The 27,101-nt window shown below is 38.8% G+C and overlaps 1 protein-coding gene across 1 annotated transcript in view; it reads left to right on the forward strand.

Annotated features, from left to right (window-relative positions):
• LOC122810889 (macrophage mannose receptor 1-like) overlaps positions 1 to 27,101 on the forward strand; it is a 92,843-nt gene that overhangs the window by 56,332 nt on the left and 9,410 nt on the right. The window contains exon 2 of the mRNA XM_044082432.1: positions 13,467 to 13,826. Coding sequence (XP_043938367.1) covers positions 13,467 to 13,826 — 360 coding nt within the window. The remainder of the gene's footprint in view (positions 1 to 13,466; positions 13,827 to 27,101) is intronic.

Genomic DNA, 27,101 nt, shown 5'->3' on the forward strand with positions numbered 1-27,101 from the left:
TCATATCTTTCCAGGCTGTCAGGCACTGGATCTCCCTGGAATGACACAAGAAACTAAGCCAATTGGTAAAGTCAATCATTTTCTGTTTGTATTGAGGCATCATTCTGGTTGATGGTAGAATGCTACTTAAGGCTAGGGGCATACCTGCCTGGGACGCATATTCAGTGAGCTCAATCATGTCTCTCTTCATATAGCCCAGGGAGGTATGTCTCAAGTCGTTCACACCAACATGGACTATGAGTTAGCACTATTAAACCATAAGCACTACTTACTCTTATACCCTGTCCTCTATTGGTCCATCTTAAATTCAGTTTCCTTATTACTCTAGCATGTCCAAAGGTCAGTCAATGGTTTCCTCTCCAGTCCAGCTGGTGAATCTGGGAATTTTGAGGCAATGTTACAACTCTCTCATGTACACGGACAACCATCTCCTCCTCCAAACAGGTTCAAATATATGTGAGAGATGCAACTATTTAGCCAAACTGGAGGCTGAGCTCTCTCATCTCAAAACTGGTGTAACCAGTCAGGAGGAGAAGGTAACCTCACACAACACAATTCCAGTATCACATAGTCCCACCACATCAGCGAACCAATCACATAAACACACAAAAACATACTTGGAGGCTCTAAATAAAACTCTACCTAAGCAACAGAGACCTCCAAAGCAGACATCCAAGCAAACGCTACCTCAAAACAAAACACACACAACACATAACCCACAAAGTCAGTGTGCCAAGCAGCCACAGCCCTTAAAGCTGAATAACACACCTGATACTGTTGTTATAGGTGACTCTATTGTCAGACACACTGACATCCCGCTCACCAGGCTGAATAAAGAGAAGGTCATGGTGAGCTGCCTGTCGGGTGCTAGGATCCGACACATAACGCAAGCACTCAGGTCACTCCAAAGCAAATACAAATATGACTCAGTCATTATACATGCTGGTGTGAATGACCTGAGATGTACCTCCCTGGACTACATGAAAAGAGACATAGAGGAGCTCTCTGATCATGTAGCCCAGGCTGGTATGACCCTGACCTTGAGCAGCATCTTACCCTCACCTAGAATGATGCCACAGTACAAAGACAAAATGATCGATTTTAACAATTGGCTAAAATGGTGGTGTCATTCAAAGGGGATCCAGTGTCTGTCAGCCTGGGATGACATCCTCGACAAGCTACGTTGCTTCGCTAGGGACGGCTTGCACCTGTCACCACTGGGCTTTCGGATATTGGCAAAGGCTCTTACCACCCCCATAGTGCCTTTTTTAGGCAAGGCTCAAAAGTCAAACCCACCCCCATAGACAGCACAAGGAACAAGAAACTAAGGGTAATGCTGCTAAACGCCAGAAGTCTTAACCTCAAGATGCACGCACTCGAAGCTCTCCTCAGTATGGAGAACATCGATATCTGTGCAGTGACAGAAACCTGGTTCAAGGCTCCAGAGAGCACCCCAGCACTACCAGGCTATACCTCATATCATGCTTTTCGGCCCCAAAACCCGGACCGAATCACAAAAGGAGGGGGAGTTTCCATATTTTTCAAGGATATCCACACCTCCAGGTTAGTGGCATTGCACGAAGTATCTGAGACCATCCATATGCAACTAACAGTGGGCAAGACTGCTTTTCAGTTTATAGCATCCTACAGACTACCCTCTCAAAGTCAGGAATCCCATTCGGCTTTCCTGAAAACATTGGAGAACATGAAGATCTCTCCGAACACCATTATATTGGGCGACTTCAACTACCCAAACATTGACTGGGAGCACTACTCAAGCCCCAGCACTTTAGCCCAAAGATTCCTGGAAATTATAAACTCAAATGCTATGGAACAACTAGCCACCACTCCCACAAAAGGGGACAACATACTAGACCTGATCATTACCAACATGGGGACTCTATGCTCCACACCAGAAGTATATCCCTCATTGGTAAGATCAGACCATAAATTAATTTCACTGGATGTCCACATCCCGACCCCACCCCCAGCCCAGAAAACCACAGTCAAAACTTCTCAAAAGCAAACTTTTCACTTCTCAAAACCAAAGTGGAATCCTTCAAGGCCCCAGGGCCAGTGGAAACTACAGCCCAAACTGCAGAATCCTATATAAATGCATTCTACGGACATCTCCAGGAATGCATGGATCATGCTATCCCAAACAAAACCAAGACCCAATCATCCAAAGGCAGGCGTCCAGTCTGGTGGACCCCTGCCATAAATAAACTATACAACAGAAGGAGGAAGCTACTACATGATAGAGCAAAATCCCTAGTAGGGAAGGCATCTCTGATCAGTACTAGCAAAAAATTACGGTCCCTCATAAAATCCTCCAGCTTCGAGAGAAAAATTGCACAGGACACCAAAGACGATCATAAGGCTTTTTTCAGTTATGTTAGAAACCTGGGATGCAACTCCCAGACTTGTTCTGAATTGATTCTAAACGACAAAAAATGCACTGAACCCACAGACATTGCCAATATCCTGGCAGACAGGTTCAGTGCAAACTTCTCCACCCCCTCCCCCCCAAAAGAGCAAGTATCTATCCCGGCAGAGGGCTGCCTCCCAAACATCTCAGATGCTCAGGTGAAGGCTGCCCTCTCCAAAGCAAAAAACACTGCTTCCATGGGACCAGATGGCATCCCAGGTTGCATCCTACATGAACTACAAGAGGAACTAATCCCTCAAATAAAACAGCTATACAATCTCAGCTTCACTACAGGATATGTGTCCACAGAATGGCGTACAGCAACAGTGGTCCCACTCCACAAAGGTGGAGCCTCTACAGACCCTGGAAACTATCGCCCCATAAGCCTGACTAGCTTAGTCTGCAAGGCTATGGAGAGGATCATCATGGAGCTCATAAACAAAGACATTGGGGATCTACAGACACTAGATCCTACCCAGTTCGGCTTTGTCAAGGGCAGATCCTGCCTTTTGAACCTGGTTGACTTCTTTGAAACAGTCACCAAAGCCATAGATGAAGGGAAGGTAGTCCACACAGCCTATCTGGACCTTGCAAAGGCATTTGACACAATACCCCACTTGGGCATCATAGATAAGCTATCCAGCTTAAATATAAACCCCTATGTCACAAGATGGGTCGCAAACTGGCTCAAAGACAGAACCCACAGAGTGAGAGTTGCTGGAGCCATGTCAGACCTGAAACCGGTCACAAGTGGCGTCCCACAGGGTTCTGTCCTGGGACCACTCTTGTTCGGTATATACTTTTCCGAGGTACAGGCAAACATGGGAGGACTATGGCTCACCAAGTTCGCAGACGACTGCAAACTGGGCAACAATCAACTCTTCGGCTGACACAAACATCCTTCAAAAGGTCTCACAGAGACAGATAACTGGTGCCAGTGCCATGGTTTAAAGCTAAATGCCAAAAATGTATAGTCATACCCTTTGGCAAAAACAATGTGCCCACAAATTACCACATAGGCGGAAACCCATTAAGTACAGAGAAAGTTATTAGGGACCTGGGGACCCAAGTTGATAGCAATCTCTCCTTTGAAAACCACATTGCCAAAGTGGTTAGAAAGACCTTCTACATAGCCCACCTCATCACGAAGGGTTTCACATCTAGATCAAGAGAGGTAATCGTGCCCCTTTATTCATCCCTCATCAGGCCCATCATAGAATACAATGCCCCTTTTGGGATGTACCTTACCCGACACCTGCAGCAATTAGAAAGACCCCAAAAGTATCTCACCAAGAGGATCAAGGGTCTCAAACAGATGCCATATGCTGCTTGGTTAAAAAAACTCCAGCTCTACTCAGTTGTATACCGCCTACTTCGAGGTGATCTATGCCTGACATACGAAGCTATGTCAAATCCAGAATTAATGGACATGCTCCACCTCAGTAAATCTAAATCCCTTAGAGCCACACGCTCGAGGGACTTGAACCTCAGCACAGAAATAAATAGAACTTGCTGGAGGGACAGGTTCATAACACAGAGGCTCCCTTCACTCTGGAATAGAATTCCAGTTCATGTGAGGCAGGGCACCTCACTGAATCTCTTCAAGAAGAATCTCGATAAGTGGATGGGGGATGGTAGGTTTGTCCCAGGGATTACTCCCGTGTCACTATTAGACAGAGGCACAGTAAAGTAAACCTTAAAAAGGGCACAGTATACTCACATCAAGGGGTGGCGTAAGCCATACAGAATTGGGCTAGGCTTATAATTGCCCCAGGGCAGATAGCCTAGTATGAACCTATGAACCTATGAACCTATGACAGAGTCATAACAGTACCTGTTGTTCAGAGACTTGAGTCCGTGTGTGGTATGGTGGATTCTGGCACCTGACAAATAACTAACTGTGACTTTCTCCTTATCCAGCCTGGTGAGAGGTACATCTGTGTGTCTCACAATGAAGTTTCCTATGACTAATATGTTGGGTTTATGGTTAGACCTTAGTGGTTACAAGACACTGTTGTTTGGACTATGCATGGTATGTGGTGTGGAAGGTTGTGGAGTTCTCATGTGTTTTTGCCTCTGAGATCTCCTTTGTTTGGGTTTGTTTTTGTTGAAAACTTCTGCATATGTGGGTGTGTGTTGTGTAGTTGTGGGTGGTGTTTGAGGTGTAGTGATTGTGCTGACAGCCTTCCCAGTGCACACCATGTAGCATCTGTCATCATATAGTCAGGAGTTTAAACCCTACACTGAGTGACTGTAAACATTCTGAGTCTTTATACTGTTATGCATGAATGACATTCATAACAGTCATAATGTGTACAATTATAGTAGCAGATCTATTTTAACTCATACAAATTGTTTGCATCACAATCATATGATGTAATGACTTCACATAGGTGGAGTCTCAATGTAATGACTTCACATAGGTGGGGTCTCAATGTAATCACTTCACACAGGTGGAGTCTCAATGTAATGACTTTACATAGGTGGAGTCTCACAGTTGTGTTAAGTCTTCCACTGCGGTGCATGTGATTCACACACTTTTTGTTAGTCAGTGAACTTACATAGCTTGCTGTTCAGTTCCAGCAAAGGGTAACATTATCTGACTGCACTAACATTGTACAAATTCCATTGCATCAAGTTAATATTATCTATTTTTATGGTGGACAAACACATATAAGCACATTTTGTGATTTCATGGCAATGGGACAGTTGGTTTCAGACTATAGTAGTGTGAGTGAATCCTGTGGCACATTCATCGAGTACTGACTTGTATAGTATGTCTACTCAGCTAGTGTGTGGTTCAGTTCTGTGTGTACAAAACAAAGGAAAAAGCATTATTGGCCAAGAAACATTGATATTAGGCTGCTAACAGTTGTGTAAAAATTAACATAGGTACCTCCTTTTCATCATTCTGACATATTAATGTTGTACAAAGCATCATCAAAAGTCCTTTCTTACTTCACGGATTAAGTTATTTATGACAAGCTCTAATGCTGTTTCCTGTAGCTCATTCAGTTAATACTCAGTTCTGAAGAATAGGTACTATGATAGGCAGTGGTTTGAATCTAGTAATGCCTGTTTGTCTGATAACATTTTAAGGCCTCATACTCCAAGGTGGGAGATCTGTAGCCATTTAAACAGGAAAGTTCTGTAAGTCCTTTAAGGATGTTTTTCATGACACAAACAGTATACCTATTTCTGTGGCATCAGTAGCTGAGACATAGCTTACTGATATCTGTCCTGGCATTTGTTTGAGTCTGGCAAGATGCAAACATTGATTGCATCATTAATTGCTCACAGGCATTACTTATTTTTCAAATAATAATGTTTTGTATTGCATGTCTTCATTCAAACATTTGCATATTACTGTAATTCATATCTTCAGACTGTAGTGCTTTATAGGACATGAGGGCTTACATAACATTTCTTACTGTATTGCATGCTGCAAGATCATCAGAAAGTGCGACTGAGCCTGTTATGAAACTTTCTTATGTGTTTATGTTGTTCACTTGCTGTTATGGTTTTATTTTATATTATTCCCTGTGGGCATGTCTAGTAAAATGATATAGTAGATGTGTTCCTTTATGGACTGAGACCTTAAACTAAAGAAATGCCATCAGACTTGTGTTGTCATTTGTCACTTACAGATTGTGAGTATTATTATATTACTGTTTAGCATTTACATGAATATACAACTTGTGCCTGCCTAATACATGTTTAAAGATAATACACCCCTTTGTTATGGTTGCAAATGACAGCAAATGACAAAACACATGTCCCTTTCTGATTTGTATGACACAAAAGCTGTAGAGTTCATTTCTTCTTGTTTACACGTGACATGCAGAATCCATCAGTACTGGTACAGCATACATACATTCCATGTCTATACATGTCACAGAAGTGCTCTTCAGCAATTGCATTCTGCTTGCTGGTAAGCCATTAGACCTCAGGAATTTGTTTAAAGTGTTCAAATTTGTAAAGTAATACTTACTTTTTGCTGTATTTATTTTTCTGATTCCTGACTATTGATCTGCTTATTTGTTTATTTAACTGGTTGATTCTGTCATTCAGCAATTGTGTCTTACTGACACTGCCAATGCAGCTATGTTGTCTCTATGCAACTATGATGTACTAAAACTGCTGTTATAACTGTAATGTAAATTTAATTGACTTAGTGTTGGAGTTAGAAACAGTATTTACTGATTTAGCTCTACAGTTGTTTCTGCTACTGATTCACTTGTGCTGTTAAGTGTTCATTTTCCTTTTTCTTGTATGCACAGGACAATTGGCTGATAAATGTATTGTGCATGATTTATAAACCTGTTTCCAAACTAAGTTATGGCACTGTGATGTGGTAACTGTTGAAGCACTCTCAAACTGTAGCAGTAGCATCTATTCTCCTGCTTTATCCACACTATCCTCAGACGTATAACTTTTGCACCCTCCTATCTCATTACTTCCTTTAACCTATCTTTGTTTCATTCTACTAGCTACATCCTCTCTTCTTTCTCTCTCTCTCTCTCTTCATAGCACACTCAAGCAAACCTGCAGTCTGCAGCTACCATGCCACCCATACAGTATAAGAAGGAATCAGTACTGCAAAACTAAACAAGGATATACATTTTGAGCCTCAAGAGCAGGGTCAGTCTACCCAGGCATTCTACTTGTATGTTTTATGAGAGTGAAGCTATAACATTAGCAGCATTTCTTAGTAGTTCTCAGCGTGCTAATAAAACTGACTGCTGTAGCCTTGTGCCCCCACCAGCTAGTGCAGTAATCCTAACTGTCCAATAGACATTATACATTTAATTCAAATCCCTGTGACTAAATTAACCATCAAGCAGCCCTCTCAGTGCTTTCTGCCTTAGTTTGTAACACTTGGAGGCCCACCTGTTTATTTGCTTCTCTATACATTCCCCTTTATTGCTAATGTATCTCCCTACTCTAATCTGTGCACAAACTGGCTACTAATAAGCAAGTCAATGTGAAGACACCCTCCCAACCTTAATAAACTTTGCTGTCTCTCTCTCCTTCACTTTACAGGTAGTTTGAATTATTACTTATCCCCTGTGGCCTTCACTGATAGATTGCCACTGATTGCCTCTCTGGTTTTGCTGGTTTCTGCATTCCACCCGGTTTACACTCCTTGTGCTATCTCCCTCCCCCAATACTAAGTCTATATTAGAACCCTGCTGAGCATGGAGTTATCTTTAAATTTCTAGTCTCCTACCAGGACACAAGCGCTCTTCAGCAATTGCATTCTGCTTGCTGGTAAGCCATTAGACCTCAGGAATGTGTTTAAAGTGTTCAAATTTGTAAAGTAATACTTACTTTTTACTCTTGTCTTGGTTGGCTCTGCCCCGCTCTGTTCGCTTGGGCTCTCTCTGCTCCCTGCCCTACCCCCTATTCCCATCTGCCCCCACTACCTTTACATTTATAGTAACCACAGCCACACCCACAGCTCACCCTCACATCACCTCCACCAATCACAACTCCTCAAGTCAGATCACATTATACCACACCAACTTGCTCCACCACAAAATACTCCCAACCACTCTCATTCCCACTAGGCATTATTTACATCACCCACACTACTTACCCATCCACATATAGTGCAACCCTATAATTCCTATCCAAATCCCCCCACCTAGAACCAACTCAAACTTTATAACCATGACTATCACACAACTAAGTCTAGTCTGTCTTCTCATAATTCTATATAACACCACAAGTTATCACTCTAGCAATATCCCTAAACTTAGTAGCACAAAAGTACATTATGCACTCTCATATACAGACACCACACATTATAATAATATCTGCCCACAATTGTTCAAGAACTACATAACGGACCAATTGAGAACTAAACACATATGCTCTCATTCCTACTCCAAAAAAACACAATACTTTCTCACACTCATCACCAAACTCCAGCATCTGTATCATTTTAACACCAGACTGACCATAAGTGCGGATATCCAACACAACCCAGGCCCAAATCTATCCTGTCCAACACAAACTGCTCAAACACAAATGTCAGAACATAACACTCCCACTATCTTCATCCCTGGGCAAATCAACAACAGCAGCAAAACCAACCATATTTTAATGCTAAATATTAATATTAGAAGTATCAAAAACAAAATACCTGAACTCCAGGCCACAATAGCATAATACTCCCCAGACATAGTTGCTTTAACAGAAACCTGGCTAAATAAAAACATAGCTAACTCAGAAGTTCTCCCTACCGGCTACAATATCATTAGACAAGACAGACTACTTTGCAAAGGGGTGGAACTGCCTTACTGTATAAGTCCAACTTAACTGTACGTCAATTACCAAACTCCTATCCCTCCCCCAATAATTGGGACATACTTATCTTACAACTTCAACTTCACCCTAAAAAGGTCATCACGACAATTGTGATCTATATTCCACCTGGTAATACACCTGCTAGCCTTGAAGACTTCTTATCCTGGTGTTCTTCCACATACTCACAAGAAACCCTTATTCTGGGGAATTTCAACCTAGATTGGTTCACCTGCATATCAGAACCACCAAGTAATCTAATTAATCTCCATGGCTACCAGCAGCTAGTCCAAATTCCAACTAGATGTGATAAAAAAATCTAAAAGGGAATCCATCCTTGACTGAGTCCTAACTAATGACCCCACATTGTACCCCCACACAGGCAGTCTCCCAGACACCTTAAGTGACCACAACATAATATACATTATATGTAGCAGAACAATCATATGCAAAACCACTAACTATATATCCACTAGAAACACAAAAAATTCTCTCCTGAGGTCTTCAATACTTTACTGTGTAACTGTGACTGGACCCCCCCTAAAAACCCTCCCACTTGACCAGGCTATAGCATATTTCAACAAAACATTTCTACAACACCTAGATACTGTCGCTCCATTGCACAAAATCAAGGTTAGAACCTCTACAGACCCCTGGATCAGTAAAGAAACCAAACAAATCCTTAGGTCCAGAGACACTGCTTGGCTTTACTATCAAAAAAACAAAGAAACACAAAGCCTAACTAAGTACCAAGAAATGGGCAACCATGCAAAAAATGCATTAGCTTGGACAAAAAATCCTACTACATGACATTACAAACTAAATACCAACACAACCCTCAAAAATTTTGGAAAAATGTAAACCAGCTACTAAAACCCACCCAAAAGGCTACCCCCAAACCAATCACCCCTGACACTAAAGTTCCCATCGAAACACAATTCAACTCCCACTTTGTGAACTCAATTCTATCCTTAGTATCACAGGACAGTTCCTTCCTCACTATCCCCCCCAACACAAATAACACTAATACAAGCTTTACCCTCAAAACAGTTTCCACCACTTCAATCAAAAGCATGCTCTCCAAACTAAAAACCTCAACAACAGCTGACCTACTCCCCAGCTATTTCTTGAAACTCGTAGCAGATGTTATTGCTATCCCAATCTCCACTCTATTAAACAGATCAATTGTTGAAAACTATGTGCCCAAACTTTGGAAAATATCCTATGTTACACCCATACATAAAGGTGGGACCTCCACTGAACTTAATAACTACAGACCCATTGCTTTACTCTACCCCCTGGCCAAAATCCTAGACAAATGCATCCATACCCAGGTGCTGCAATATCTCCTAGACAGCAACATCCTGTCACCTACTCAGCATGGTTTCAGACCTGCCCATAGTATCACTACAGCCCTCCTCTACTTCACAGACACAGTAAACCATCTCAAAAGTGAAGGCCTGCAGGTGTCAACTCTTTTTTGGATATGTCCAAAGCATTTCACATAGTCTCGCACCAAATCCTGCTAAACAAACTAAAACAACATCACCTATCAAATTCCACTCTTACCTGGTTGCAAAGCTACTTAACTGACAGGCACCAAGATGTGAAATGGGAAAATTCTCTCTCCTCAGTTGCCCATAACCATAGGAGTCCCACAGGGTTCTATCTTAGGATGACTACTATTCATAATCTTCACAAATGACCTCCATACCTCCACACAGTATGCATCTATCATTCAGTATGCACATGAAACTACCTTAATCTGTGCTGCACAAAACATTCCCACCCTCAAGCAAACAACTCAATTATCATTCTTTGATGTTGAAAACTACCTTACCAAAGCCCAACTTATCCTCAATCCAATGAAAACTCAGCTTATGATTATAACCAGTTCTAACAAAAACACTGATAACAGTCAATTCACTATCTACTCTACAAATGCTACTCCATTCGCTCCAGTGGCACAGGCTAAGCTTTTGGGAATAACCATAGACTCCCACCTAAAATGTGATAGTCATCTCAACTTAACTATTAAAAAAGTACATTCCAAACTGGAATCACTCTACCGTATCAAACCATTTCTTACCAACAACACAAGATCAGCCATTGCTCACTCCCAACTTTTATCCATCCTACTCTATGCATCTCCCATTCTGATTAATCTCAACAAAACTGAACTAAGCAAAATGGAAGCCTGCTATAACAGAATTGCCCGCTTTGCTGCAAATTGCTCATATAGAACTCATCATTGTACTGCTTTGAGACAGTTCCAGTGGCTTGAAATGCCCAACCTCCTAACCTACAAATAACTCTGCCTCTGTCATTCGATCTATTACCTCCCCAATAAGTGTCCTGCCCTCGAAAACCTAGTACAACATCACTCAGCCAAAAGGCCTCTTAGATCATCAAGTAAACTGCTACTAGAAGTCACCAACAGCTACAATAGCTTTGGAGATGTACTATATAGTAGTTCAGTGGCTAAAAAATGGAACTCTGTCTCCACTAGCATTCAAAACACATCATCCAAAACCTCCTTTCAAAAACCTCATCAGGCAACATCTCAAGCAAAGTTGGCAGTGCCATGATTGCTCCTCAGGCTAGTGAAAGCAGATAAGGTACACATACTAAACCTAGAGTACTTGATAATAGTTTTCAGTCTTACAAACACTAGCTAATCTACAATGTTTGTACTGTACCTGTGCACTATGTATATATTCTACCTATGTTCCAAATTTCAGCTGCACACCACAAATCTATTAATTACCTTTATTTTTAAATTAATATTTTTTAGTTTGTTCTCTCCACTGTAACTGTTAATGTGCTGCATACCACTGTAAAAACATGTCTTTTGTAATTTGTGTGTATACTGATCATGTCTAAATAACTAAATGTATCTGTAATTTTCCTATGTGGTGCTTTTCTCCACGGGCCTCTGCTGAAAAAGGGCCTTTTTGCCTCAGTCAGACACCCCCGGTTAACAAATGTAAAATAAATAAAATAAAATATTCAGTAACTGCAGTCTGTGTAAATAGCTCCAAATGTTCCTACTGTCCTTGGCAACTGTTAACTTAACTCGGCATGTTATTAACATTTATATCATGTTTACTTCCCTTGGTTAAATTATTGCTTTGTGTCTAGCTCACATCCCTTGCTAGCATGTTCATATTTATTTATATTCATGGGTCAACAATTTTGAACAGAATTAGTTATTACCACATAAGTATTTATGTTAAAAATGCTTATTTCTGACATAAGCACATTTGACTGCATTATCTGAGTACATTTTCTCTGTTTACCCTCCCCCTTACATGTTTCTGGAATATTCCCATTATAGTCTGTGTGCATTCTCCCCATTTAACTTCTCCTGCATCGTAAATCGTTCTTTCAATCTGCCCTTACTTTATATAAGCTGCCTGTGCAAACTTGCATGACATTTTGCCTATGTTGTGTGCTTTTGCTTCACTGCACCTATTCATGGACTTCAACACTTCTGCTGTCCATGAAAAGGTACTAATAAACATGTAAGTGAGATGAGAAGAATGCATATTCAGTGAGAGCTGCTACTCAACAAGCTCACACTCTTAAATCATGTAGGCTTCACCTGCAGACTCCCCTACTGTTAATGGATGCCAGGGGAGACCATACCTAAGCGTAAGTATCTAGCAGGTACTAAATGATGATTGTATCAGCCTGTTGTTAATTAAGGATATACATTATGTTTGGAAAGAATTTTCAAGAAGATGTCACGTGATACTAGTATGCGTCTTGTTTCATGTACTTGTCTGCCATGTTTTAAGAGGTTATTTAGATTCTGCATGTTTTCACTTTTTTGTGTAATCTCAGCTTGATGTCGTTCTGTTCCTTCAACCACTTTCATGTCTCAGTGAATTTACTGAAGATGGACAGTATTAAGGAACCACTTAGCACTCTCTAGCCACTGTAATAGTATGTGCGCAACCTCAAAGAATTCGGGTGGGATGTATATGCCACTATATGCATGCCAGTTCCAAAACAGTCGTGCTGGGCTCATTTTATGGAACATCTCCTGAGCTGAATAAATGTTTCTATATTAAAGTTGTGGACAGAGCAGTAATTCAAAAATAGATATAGATTCTAGAGAGTTAATATTCCCAGATGTCATCATGAATGGCTGTACCAACAATACCTTACTATTTAAATTAGCATATAGGTTATAATGTTTATGGTAAGTATAGCAATAGGAAAGTTTTGCTTCTTATAAAGGCAAGTTGTTATCTGGGTGTTGCTAATATAATATCTTATATTGGACATTAACATACATGGTGATGGAGTAATGAAACTACAATGTAGGTAAAAGCTTGCTCATCTAAAGAAGTATGTTGTGTTGCTTATTCATAATGCCTACAATACCTTGCTAATATATGTAAATAATTGCACAGTAATTCCCATGACATCACATTACAAGTATGATCATAAAGATAAAAATAGGCAGTAAAAGTAAAACATCAAAAGCATCTTATATTCTTCATTTATTGTCAAAATAACTTGCAATATAAACTCAGGAATATAACTGAAAAATAAACTGACTGTCACAAACTGAGTTAGGGCTACCGTAACAATCCACTTTATGATTTGTATGGTATACAAACTCCCAACTCCCCATTTTAGGTAGCATTGCCTTTGTACAACTACAACTGGACAAATACATGAATGCACTACAAAACCAAGCTGTTTATTTTGTTCACAGAGAACAACAACTCCTACTTCCTAGTGATGACACTTAAGACCTGGACAGCAGCTCGGGACCACTGCAGAGCACAACAGGCAGACCTTGTCAGTATCAGGAATGAAACAGAATTCCAGATGGTGAAAACTATCATTGGAGGTTATACTGTCTGGATAGGTCTGTACTGGAATTCTTCCACTGGCCAGTGGCAATGGGCAGATGGATCATTTACATCCTATCAGAATTGGGAGAATTATCAGCCAGACTTTTATAGTGGATTTGAGTTTTGCATTCACATTGTTGTGAAGTATTATGATCTTCCATTTGGACTATGGAATGATTGCCCTTGTATGACTCTCCAGTACTTTTTGTGCTATGAAGGTAATGTGACAATCTTTATATTTATGTTACTTTTACTTTAAAAAAGTATTTATGTTTGTTTGTGGCAAAAGTTACAAATGAAGGTTAGTAAATTATACGGCTGCATGAAAAATGAAATCATTAGAAAAAAAACAGCAATTCATGCGTTCTAGATATCTTGTTTTACGCAAGATGCTGGTAGGAAAACATCTGATTACATTGTAAAGCTTTCTATACTGTTCCATTTAAAATATTACATTTTGCAAAAAGTGCTAAATACATTTTTATGTTTGTCAAAAAGGTGTTGCACTGAACCAGTGTAAGAACCAGTTAAGTAGAATTTTGGTTACCAAAATTGTTTCTATCTCATGCATAACTGTAGGGAAAATGAAGCAAATGTTTCAGATTCACTGTCCATAACTAGTGAAAACACATTATATTATTCCTGAAGAAAAATGTTCTGTTGCTAAGGATACATTGCACATACAATTAGCAGTCAAGCAGCAAATTGTAGTAATGCCAACACTACAAGTATATAAGAGACAATAATGGTAATAAGCTGGCAGTAGGATAGCAATGCTAAAACTGCAACTGAATGCCAGCTGGATAGGTGTTGCACATATACAGTGGGATAGCAGTGCAAGCACTGCAGCTGAATGCCAGCTGATATGTACTCTATACATGCAATACATATCCAGCTGAATGCCATGGATATGTGTTGCATGTATAGAGTTGGATAAGAGTGAACATTGCAGATGAATGCCAGCTGGATAGGTGTTGCATATATACAGTGGGATAGCAGTGCTGACACTGCAACTGAATGCCAGCTGGACAGGTGTTGCACATATACAGTGGGATAGCAGTGCTAGCACTGCAGCTGAAAGCCAGCTGGATAGGTGTTGCACATATGCAGTGGAATAGCAGTGCTAGCACTGCAGCTGAATGCCAGCTGGATATGTATTGCATATACAGAGGTGGGTAGCAGTTCTAACACTGTAGCTGAATGCCAGCTGGATGGTTGCTGCATGTATAGAGTTGGATAAAAGTGAACACTGCAGATGAATGCCAGCTGGATAGGTGTTGCACATATACAGTGGGATAGCAGTGCTAGCACTGCAGCTGAATGCCAGCTGGATAGGGGTTGGACATATACAGGTGGATAGCAGTGCTAGCACTGCAGATGAATGCCAGCTGGATGGTTGCTGCATGTAGAGAGTTGGATAACAGTGCTAACACTGCAGATGAATGCCAGCTGGATGGTTGCTGCATGTATAGAGTTGGATAGCAGTGCTAACAATGCAGATGAATGCCAGCTGGATAGGTGCTGCAAAAGAACAAAATGAGGGAGATATTACAAAAGGGGCACATCAGGGTGCATAATGGACATGAGTAAATAACTGTGGTACAGCAGCTGATGCTGTAGGAGTGATGCAGCTGGCCTGTGATAACAGGAAATCACTACACATGTATGAGATCAAAGGTGGCACGAGTCTAGTGGCAGGATCATTGGGATCATAGGGATGTAACAGCAGCACTGCTACTGCAGACATGCTGTAAAAGTAATGGCAGTCCAGGTATATGTTATAGCAGCAGAGTCACAGAAAGCATATGACTACAGTAATGGCGTTACATGCATGTGACTGCAACAGTGACATTGTAGATGCATTGCAAGCAAGCATGTGATAATGGTAGTGGCACATCAGGCATGCTAGAGTATTGTCACTGAAGGCGTATAATAACAGTAGTGGTAGTTCTGGTATATTACAGTCATACTGGTACTGAAAGCATATGACAGCAGTTCTGACACTAGAAGCCTGTGATACCTCTAGGTATGCTACAGTCATGTACTGGGGGAGAGGATATTCCAGGCCTATGATACCAATGGAAAGTAATTAAGTAATAAAGCTTGACAAGGAAATAAGCCAGTAAACAATTTCACACACTTAAAAAGAAAATAGTTATAAATTCTGCTGATCTAATGAAATATGAAATTACTTACATTTGCAAATCCAGTAAAACTGTTATCATGTGACATGTTTCCTCATTCTAGAACACAAGCATTTTTCATTGGTTCATAGGTTTATACTTGACTAATGACTACCAGGCATATCTTTCAACCCTTTAGAGCAACAAATCTGGACAAAGCCATAAATAATGGGGTGAGGGGTGGGCAAAGGATGAAAAATAAGGACAGTTTTCAAATATTGTTTTAGAAACTTAGAAAGATGATAGAATAACAGGTTTTGCATTAGCATGACTTTTTTGAAGGGCATGAAGTCTAAAACTCAAATGGCTGTCATTATTTTCTGACTTTAGTTTTCATGGCTTGCCAAAAATCTGCCAGAAAACTGCAATTTTATGAAAAACAAACCAAAAATATGAGGCAAAAATCTGGACATTCTGAAAAAATCTGGACAGTTGAGAGGTATATCAGCAGAGTCTTTACACGTTTAGCTGAGCAACACAATCCAGTTTTGTCCCAGAGTTCCTTGGACACCTGGTTGGGTGTGCTAGTAAAGAGGTTGCTAAGGGTTATGGGGGGGGGTACGTGAATTGCAGATTAATTTACTTACTGTCAACATCTGTCCATCACAGATATGGTGGCCAGACCGGAGTGTATCTGTAATTTTCCAACCAATGATCAAGGTTTCTTTTTAATAGAGTTAAGGATGAACTCTGCTTCATGTGGATGGGGAGCTTATTCCATAGCACTGGGATCCTTTGAGATGCATGTATTTCAGTCCCTAAACCTGGGTTTATTTATGTTGCAAACAAATTTCAGGTCCTTCCTTCTAGCTTTTCTGATGCTGCATGTCTTGTGGTTGTGCAACAGATCCATCAGAGTAGGTTCTGAGGATGCCTTATACGCTAGGGATAGATTGCCTGTCAGTAACTTTTGGAGACTGGATACATAGATAGGACCATAAGGAGATCTGTGTAGGAGATGGCATTCATAACTTGGATTCTACTGGTGAGGAACCTTTGAGGGCATTCCAACTGTTGTAAGTGCCAGTGCCAGGTTACATACATGCCAAAGGGTGCATTGTACTCAATGATGGATCTAATAAGGGTTGAGTACAGGGGTACTATTACTTCCTTAGACCTGGTTGCCATACCATTGCTTATGAGTTGGGCAACAGCGAATGATTTTCTTACTATCATAGAGATGTGCTGTGCAAATGCCAGATTACTGTCTACAAATGTTTCCATATCTCAAACTATTGGGTGAACTCTTAGGGGAGTTTTATTAATGAAGTAATTAGCCTAGGTGGATGATTTCCCAAAGGGCATTATAATGCATTTGTTTGCATTGGGTTTTCATCTGTGGCTTTTGAACCAGTCACTTATTTTTGTTAGCTCCTCTTATAGGATGATGTTGACATGGGGGGAATCTATGATAGCTGCCAATTTATAATTATCTGTGAACTTAGAGAAACAGAGGCCTTTGACATTAGCCTTGACTTCTATGAAGGAAATACCAAAGAGGAGTGGACTCATCATGGAGCATTGAGGTACTCTGCTGGTGACCAGTGTTTTGGAGGAGGTGGTCTTACCAATCCTAACTTCTTGGGTCTTATCCGTTAGCCAGCTGGCAATCCAGTGAGTTATGTAGAGATTTGTGCCTAGTTGTGAGAGTTTGTCAATAAATATCTAAGGACAGTATTGTATCAATCTCCTTGGCCAGGTCAAGGTAGGTGAAATGTACTGTTTTCCCCTAACCTATAGCCATGGTGACCTTCTGAAAGAAGTCTACCAGGTTAAATAGGCAACACCTTCCCTTAAGAAAGCTAAACTGGAATGGGTCCAGTGTGTGTAAGTTGCCAGTGTCCTTGTTGATCATTTCCATGTTAATTAATTCCATGGCTTTACATATTAGATTTGTCAGACTGATGGGTCTGTAGTTCCCAGGGTCAGTTGATGGTCCACCCTTATGAAGACTGATGTCCATTGCACCATACCTCTCAACCTCTTAGTATAGGAAATCTGTACAAAGCCTAAAGTAATGGTGGGACAAAGGCCCAAAAATAGGGACACATTTTAAATATTGCTTTTATAGACTTAGAAAGTTGCTAGAATAACAGCAATTGTCTTAGCATGCATTTTCTGAAGGAAATAAAGCCTGAAACTCAAATGTATGGCATTTTTTAGTTATTTCAATCCTCCTTGATTGGCCAGAAAACCACAGATTTTATGAGGAATAGGCCAAAAATATGAGGCAAAAATCTGGACAGTTGAGAGGTATGCATTGCACCCCTACTTTCACCTGGCACATAACCTGTTTTGAGGCTGTAGTTGAAAAATGCCTCAAGCAGTTCTGCTAACTCATGTTTTAGGCTACTTAGGAGGCAACTGGGGATATTGTTAGGGCCCACTGAAGCAGTGTTTTTGGCCTTAGCGAGTGCCTCAGCAACCTGCTCCTTGTTGATAGGTGGGGTGGATATGCTAGAAGGATTTCACAGGGGGTAGTGGAGGGGAGTGGAAGTGAAGTTAGAGACAAATTTATCAGCTATTAGATTTGTTGTATTGCCCTGGTCAGTGAAGGATGGTCCATTTACCACCAGTTCTGCACATGGCTGAGTATTACCTTTAAGGTTCCTGGCATGTTATCGTTAAGGTTTCAGATAAAGCTGAAGAAGGCCTTGTGACTGTCATTAGCCTGAGAGGCTATCCTGACCACATAATTGGCCTTGTTGGAGACTTTATTAGATGTCTTAGTTTCTTGTTTATTGAATCAGAGAGCTGTTGTCTCTATGGGAGTTACTTTTTCTGCTTTTGGTCATGACTTTTTCTCTTTTGTAATACAGACTAAGGATACCACCAGTGCGGTTTATTTTTGGGTCTTAGACCTGGGCTTACTTCTGGTAAGTACGGAAGTCTTGATGCAGCCATTTACATGTCTGTATAGGATTTCTGTAAATAATTCTGCATAGTAGCTATGTTCTCAGGGTTTGGGGTAGCCGTGAAGTTTGACAAACTGTCACTTAGTAGGCTATAGCTTTCTTTAGAATAGTTAGTAATTGTTACAGGTTTAGTTGGGTTTCCTGTGTTGAAATGATTTTTATTTTGAGTGACACAGTTTTATGGTCCAACTTTACAAATGAGGACATGAAACGAGGGGATGTGCAACACTTTCCCATGTTGGTGAGTACTAGGTCCAGCATGTTTGATTCTTTGGTTAGAGAGTACACTATCTGGTCCAGGGTACTTGCATTGATAAAGTCCAGGAAATGTTGTGCCTGTGAGTTAGAGGCAGTGTACATTTCCAGTCTATTGATGGGTAGTTAAAGTCTCCCATGAATGGGGTATTTGGATGGAATGTGAGTGCCATTAGTGCTTCTGTGGTTCTAAATGTTTGAAAGACTCTGCAGCCTTCCACTGCTTGAGTACTTTCTGTGGGTTTAAACCAAGTCTCACTAACAGTATAGATGTCTGTACTGTCTATTGTGATAAGAGCTTGTAGGATGTGTAGTTTCTTGTTTAGACTCCTAGCATTGATCAGTAAGACTTTAAGGTTGCTTTGAGTTTTTGTTGTTTTTTTTTTTTTTGCTATGTTGGTAGTTTTGTCATTTTTACATTCCTAAAATAGGATTTAAGGGGATGGGTAAAGTTTTAGAGAATATCCAAAAACCAAAGGGGTGCAGGTGCAGAAAAGTGATCCATTAACCATGTCCTCCTATGCTGATAGATACGGGACGCTCCTGGAGTGTTACCAGAAACCAAGACAGTTTTAAATCAGAGATTTGAGTGTGTGCGTCTGTGCATGATATTGCAGATCCTAGTTCCAGATAGACAACTAACCATTATTTTCTCCTTGCCCGACCTGGTGAGAGAAGCATCTGTGTGTCGTACAATGAGAATCCCCTATGTCAAGAGTACTGGGTAAAGTGTTTCTAGCCTTATGGCATTTGCTTTTGGGGGATCATTGAGTGTAGGTGTATGTGTGGTGTTTGCTGTTGCTTTTGGTGTGTGCTTTAGTGATTGCTGATGGTAGGGGTTGCAATTTGAAAACTTAGGAGGTTTGAAGAGGTTTATTTGAAGTGCCTCAGCATATGAAGTTCTATGTGTGATGATGAGCGGTACGTGTAAGGGATGTAGTGTGTTTGTTCTTAACCTTGCTTGTAAGTAGCATGTTTGCCTCCAAGTAAGCTATGTATGCACATCTCACATACTTTGATAGCTTCTTTAAGGATTAAAAAGTGGTCTGAGGACACAAGACAATTACTACATTGTCTCATGATGCCCATATCTACTAAGAAGACTACAGAGGCATTATTTGAAGCATTCAATGTACAGAGTACATTCCATCTATCTATCTATCTATATATCTATATATATATATATATATATATATATATATATATATATATATATATATATATATCTGTCTATCTATCTATATGTATGTATATAGATAGATATATGGATCTACTTTGTTTCACTGAAAGCTCATTTCACTGAATTTCAATTCACCCTGACCAAATCGTTGAAAACTCAAATTACTGAAACCTCTTGTCACTGAATCTTATTTCACTGAAGTGAAGTACTGACATTGTGTAGAGTACTTTAAAGGAAGTAAAATGTATATGCCCTTTTCCCCACTGTAGTGCGATCCTAGAGTTTGCATATATAGTTAGGGTGGATGACGGGGGTGTAGCCCCCCACTTAGTTTGGGTATATATTATCTTCTGGAGAGAGTTAGTAATTAGTGCTGTAAGTATGCATGTCTATGGTTTAAAATGTATTGTTTTGAAGTTTCAGGAAAATTTTACTAGCCTTACAGTGCTCTACACAGTGCCAGTACTTCAGTGAAATGAGATTCAGTGAAATGAGTTTTCAGTAATTTGAACTTTCAGCAATTTGGTCAGGGTGAATTCAAATTCAGTAAAATGAGCTTTCAATGAAATAAAGTAGACCCACGTATATATATATATATATATATATATATATATATATATATATATATATATGTGTGTGTGTGTGTGTGTGTGTGTGTGTGTGTGTGTGTTTCTGTGAGGCACAGAATATCTGGTTTATTGGAGGAGACTCAGACATGATGCTCTGGTATTATTTTAGAGGGGATGGAAATATTTAGATTAACACGTTTAAGGCTTGGAAGATAATTAGTGGACACTGTTTAGTCTTCCTTGGTTGAAGTAAGGGGATGGGACTGGGATCTTGAAAGGCTCAGACATGGTTTGGATATATTTCTCCACACTGTGTTAGGGGAACAACAGAGGTGTTGAATTTGTTGATACAGGCACTATTTAGTTTTATATATATTATTACACATTTTTGTATTTTGTGTGCTTTTTGTCCAAGACTAGGAATGCAAATGACTTAATATTAACATTAGTAGTAATAGAAACAAACAAACTAAATAGAAGTTTCAACCAATTGTGTAAAAGAAAAAAAAAAGAGAAATCAGCAAACCAGCCAAGGTCTGTATGCACAAAACATGTAAAAATTTAAAAAAAAAGCAAGTTAAGCTCCATAGTAGACAAAAGTCAGATAAACTGACTTCACAGCACCAAAGTTGAATTACCTGGCTTTTGTTCACTGGAGTATGTGTGAATCATGGTCAGTCTTTGCTCCCATCATCTTAAATGTTTTTATTGGAAGTGCTGCGGAGACTAAAGAAGGAACTACTGCTGTTGTAGGATTATAGTGCTAAATTTTTTTTTTGAAAATAAATATATAAATAAATAAATAATGCATTTTTGCAAGAACCAAGTCTATCTGCACCCCAAAGGGTGTTTTATATCTCATTACTTATATATTCTAAGTCCAAGGTTGATTAATTTCCAAGAAAATTTGAAAGTGCCCAAAATAGTTGCTGGTACACAAATACAAATCATACCAGCCATGGTTTTTAATAGTACTCAGCAATCAGAAAGTTACAGTTCATGGAAGTGTACTCGATAAGGTACAACCTTTTCCACTTTACACTTCACGAAGATTAAGGAAGCCATGATAACAACACTTACATGGTACATTGTAATAAAATGGCTCCGTAATGAAACACTGGCATTTAAAATGCCTAGCGCCAACAAACATAAAAAAAATTTTCAGGAAAAAAAGTGAATATCAAATATCTCTCTTTACCTAAAAATGTATTTTTAGCAGGGGAGGTAAGCCAAAAAGAACATGGAATATTCCAAGGAATGGCAATCTTGGACTTAATATATATAAATCCAGATTTCGGCCATTCAGTCACAGCATTACAAGACTCTCTATAGAGGGATTCCAGCATTTCAAATGGTTATTAATAAAATGCATGCATGGTATGCTGTGCTGGCATTTTTTGTTTTGTTTTGTTTTTCTACATTCTTGTTAAATTGTCAAAAATACATAATATATGCACCTCTGTTATGCCCTCAACAGTGTATCTATACTCTTAGCACATCATCAAAAGTAGTAAAAGTCTCCCTCCTGCTATACATTGACTGTTTGTTTGTTTGTGTCTTTTGGCTTTTCCCGGTTAGGGGTCGCCACAGTGGAACTTCGGTCCGCTAATGATTGGCAGTAGATTTTTACGTACTGGCTTGCCGGGCCTAACGCACAACTTTCAATGAAGGAAAGCCCATTCATGCATGTCACTACACAGAAGACGCTCTAACTGTGAATCGAACAGGCAACGTCTAACTGTGAGGTGACAACGCTACCGCAGCACCACCACCACAGTCTGCTATACATTGACTACTAGGTAAAAATGTTTACACTGCACACACAAAAAGAGCCAATGGCAGAACACCAAAATACACTAGCCTACATAAAACAACATTCAAAACTTGTCCATTTTTAATTTATCAAAAAATTAAAATAAAAGAAAACAGGCAGATGGTACCTTTTCCCATTTGCTACAATTTAACAAAAGTTACTTTATACACTGCACCTACAAACTTCCCACACACTGACCCCAAACAATAATGCACTCCGGTGAATCATCTCTGCTTAAATTAAATTAATTCTTAGAATAATGATGAACTTGAGACAACAGAGTAAAGAACAACTTAAAATAAGCCCCTCCATACTCTATTTGCTACCAGTGAAACAAATGCTGCTTTATGAACTGCACACCCCAAATCAAAATCTTGTCAAGTAAACTGGTCAAAAGATGAAACAAAGCAATTAAAGCTTTGACTAAAAAAAAAAAAACAAAACAAAATAAAACAAAGAAAGGCATTTTTTCAGGGGACAAACCACCCAAACCCATACTTAAATATATTAACTACACAGCCAACAGTCATGGAGAAAAAATTAGAAAAACTAACTGTGAGATTGTTATCAATTTAATCATTAGATTTTAAGAAATAAAGGAATAGCCCAAGTAGTGGCAATCTCAGACTTAGCATAGGTGAGTCTGCATATTCAGCCATTCAGTCTCAGCATTATACGAGTCTCTGTAGGGGTGTCCCAACACTTCACATGGTTACCAATAAAACACATACGTGGTATGCAGTGTTGACACTTTTTTCTTTGTTTTTCTACATTCTTGGTACATTACACACCTCTCAGCTGTACAGATTCTCACAGAATGTCCAGATTTTTGCCTATTTTTGGTCCGTTCCTCAAAAAAATTGTGGGTTTTTTGACAAATCACTGAAATGATCTAAGGATTAAACTCACTAAATAATGAGATGCATTTGAGTTTTAGACTTCATATCCTAAAAAATGCATGCTAACACAAATCCTGTTATTGTAACTACTTTTTAAGTTTATAAGAGCAATATTTAAAATGTGTCCCTATTTTGGGGGCTTTATCTCCCCATTATGTCAGGCTTTGCATAGATTTCTTGTGCTAAGAGGTTAAGAAGTATGGTACATTATCAAAAATACTAATCATCAAATAGTTATCATATGCACTCTTGTTTTGTCCTCAATAGTTTATCTATACTTTTAGCACATCATCAAATGCACTAAAACTCTTCCATTCCTGTTGTACATTTAATACTAAACAAGAACATTTTACACTTCTCACGCACACAAAGCAAAGACAACGGCAGCACACCAAAACACACTAGCTTACTTAAAACAACATTCAACTTGTCCATTTCTAATTTATCAAAAAATTAAAATAAAAGAAAACTGACACATGGGATCATTTCCAATTTGTTATATACACTACACCCATAAGATCCACATACTTTGGCCCCAAAGAATAATACATTCTGGCAAATCAACTAAGCAGAAATTAAACTGATTCTTAGAAAAATGAAGAACTTGTGAAAACAAAGGCCAGCATATAATACAGCCTGTAAATTTTCTTTGCGACAGTGTAAACTGCAAACACCAAATCACTTTTACTATATCTTGTCAGGTAAACTCCAGTCAAAATTATGAAAGGATGAAACAAAACCATTAAAGCTTTAACTATAAATAAAACTAACAAAATAATTTTACACAGGGCAAGCTGCCCAAACCCTAATTGAATATACTAACCACATATCCAATAGTCATGGAGAAAAATGGACAGTCCCTGCATATTTTGAAGTTTTACCTGCACACAAACAGAAGTCATTCTTACAATGACTCCTCTTACAGCCCACCCCAAAGGCAACAGTTCCCACTTAGATTAACAAAAACTAAAGTCCATTCTTATTTCATTTTTATTAGAATTCTAAAAAGTAGTCTAACAGAACTGAAAGCAAAGGAAAAAGCAGACAGGAACTTGCCAAACAGAAAATGACATTACTAAATTTATTAAAAAGAACATGATTCTATCTAACTCATATAATCTCACTAAAAAATAAGTGACAAGTAAAACTAACAAATGTACTGTAGCCCTGACCAATGTACACAAATAGATCAAATAAATATTTGGGGAAGGAACACTGCAGAAGCAAGGCACCATGAACAGTGTATTAGCCTCGACATCCTGCACCGCAGTCCGATTATAATGGGTTAAGGGGCAATACAAGGAAGAAATATGCAACACTGCAAGCTGAGCACAGATAGTTCTGATCAGGAAGTTACATGTGGTGTAATTCTCTGTCTCTGGTATGTTCATTTATTGGTATTAGATACTATGATATGTTTAGGGTATGAATGAACCTACAGTAAGTTCAGCAGGTCTTAGACTGGAAAATCATAGTGTTCCTGACAATTTCATTTCAGCAGGTGTGATATCAAGCATTACTGCTGAAATGAGGACTGGGACTTTACTCATGCTGGTCTTCATTTCTGCCAATCACACCCCAACATTTGCTCCCAGGACAGTGTCCTTCTTCACTCTACCATAGTTAGAAACTTTTCAGTGAAACCCAACTCATCAAAATTCTCTTTTAAGCATTAACCTGGATCATCTAGTGGGAAAGTATTGCTTTTCCTATACTGTGCATTAATCTGTCTATCTGTCCATCTATCTATTTATCTATCTGTTTATCCACCTATCTGTCTTTCTCTCTATATATATATCTATATATCTATCTAGTTATCTAAAAAAAAAAAAAAAAATATATATATATATATATATATATATATATATATATATATATATATATATATATATATATATATATATATACACACACACACACACACACACACACACACACACACACACACACACACACACACACACACACACACACACACACACACACACACACACACATATATATATATATATATATATATATATATATATATATATATATATATATATGGATCCCTATCACATGGTCACAGGCCATATGATCGACTTTCATTTGGTCGACAGTTCATTTGGTCGACAAGCAGTTTTATGTGGGGGCTTCACCCCCCTACACCCCCCAATGTGGGGGGCTGTGCCCCTCACACCCCTCCTAACTATATATATATATCAACTCCAGGATTGCACAACATTGGGGAGGGGGGCAAATCTGCCTGTTGACCAAATGAATTGTCGACCAAATGACAGTCAATCAAATGGCTTGTCGACCATCTCAGGTAGACCCATATATATTTATATATATATATATATATATATATATATATATATATATATATATATATATATATATATGATGTACTATTACAGTCTTGAAGTCCACAGTCTTGAAAATCATAATCCTAAGACTATAATATTGAAAGACAAAAACATTCAAGACTACAGTGTGTAAACATCTCAAATAATGAAATCACCTAACAGCCTGAATCCAAGAACTAGTGCTAACATGGGTCCTTCAAGTGTGTCAACCCAGAATCAAATGCTAACATGGGTCCTGCAAGGGGCCAAGTCCATGAGTTCAGTTTTGTGGTCTTCAGGATTTTGGTCTTTCAATATTATGATCTTGAGATTATGATTTTAAAGACAGTGGACTTAACTGTGTGTGTGTGTGTGTGTGTGTGTGTGTGTGTGTGTGTGTGTGTGTGTGTATATATATATATATATATATATATATATATATATATATATATTAATAACAAAAAAGTAAATGCTGCTACCTGAAGGTCCCACTTCGTAAACAAAATAAAATAATTTAGATATAAAAACGGAGGCGGACCAACACGACAAAATAAAATAAAATTCAAATTTATTTATAAAAGATGAGCGTTTTCGCATACTCCCACTGTACGCTTCATCAGATCTATTTTAACAAATGAAACACTGGCATTATAAACATTTTCATTAATTGAGAAGTTCAGGATCAAGCAATCATTTAATTAATTAAACAATCATTGAACATTTAGGCTTAAATCTTAGTAATAATATTAATCAACTACTAAGCTTCTAATGCAACTCTGAATAAAAACATTGTTGAAGCATCATTACAGTTTATATCCAAAAACACTACAAACATAAAATTAATACTTATGAGACACATTCTTAATAATAACATAAATTAATGTGATATAAAAAAACATATGAAATGTGTATGTAAGTTTGTTTATACTATTCATGATGACCTAACATAAAAATATATGAGAATATAACTAAGAATGAACTTCGTGACATAAAAGCATTCAAAACGAATTAAAAGGAAAACACCAGCAACTCTTGTATTATTTAGTGCTTTCATCTTTTTTAATGTCAAGACTTTGTCAGAATGATGTTTCATTAATACAAGCAGCCATTTTAACATTGTTTAAATACATTACTTCAAGTAGTTGATTTAAATTAACACAACAGTTCCTATCCAATAATAACGTGACAACAGTAGTCTTGCAAGGTGCTGTGTGCATCTTCATTATCATTAAAAGGTAGATCAGTTAACCAGGAGGGGTGCCATGTGAATCCTGTAGTGTCGTGTGCATACCAGGGTCGTGTGCAACAAGTATACCTGGAACAGAAACTTGGAAAGAAGCCTGAGGTAT

The sequence above is a fragment of the Protopterus annectens genome, chromosome 9.part0 (genome assembly GCF_019279795.1).
Source record: "Protopterus annectens isolate FY-2018-M chromosome 9.part0, PAN1.0, whole genome shotgun sequence".
Taxonomy (NCBI): Eukaryota; Metazoa; Chordata; order Ceratodontiformes; family Protopteridae; genus Protopterus; species Protopterus annectens.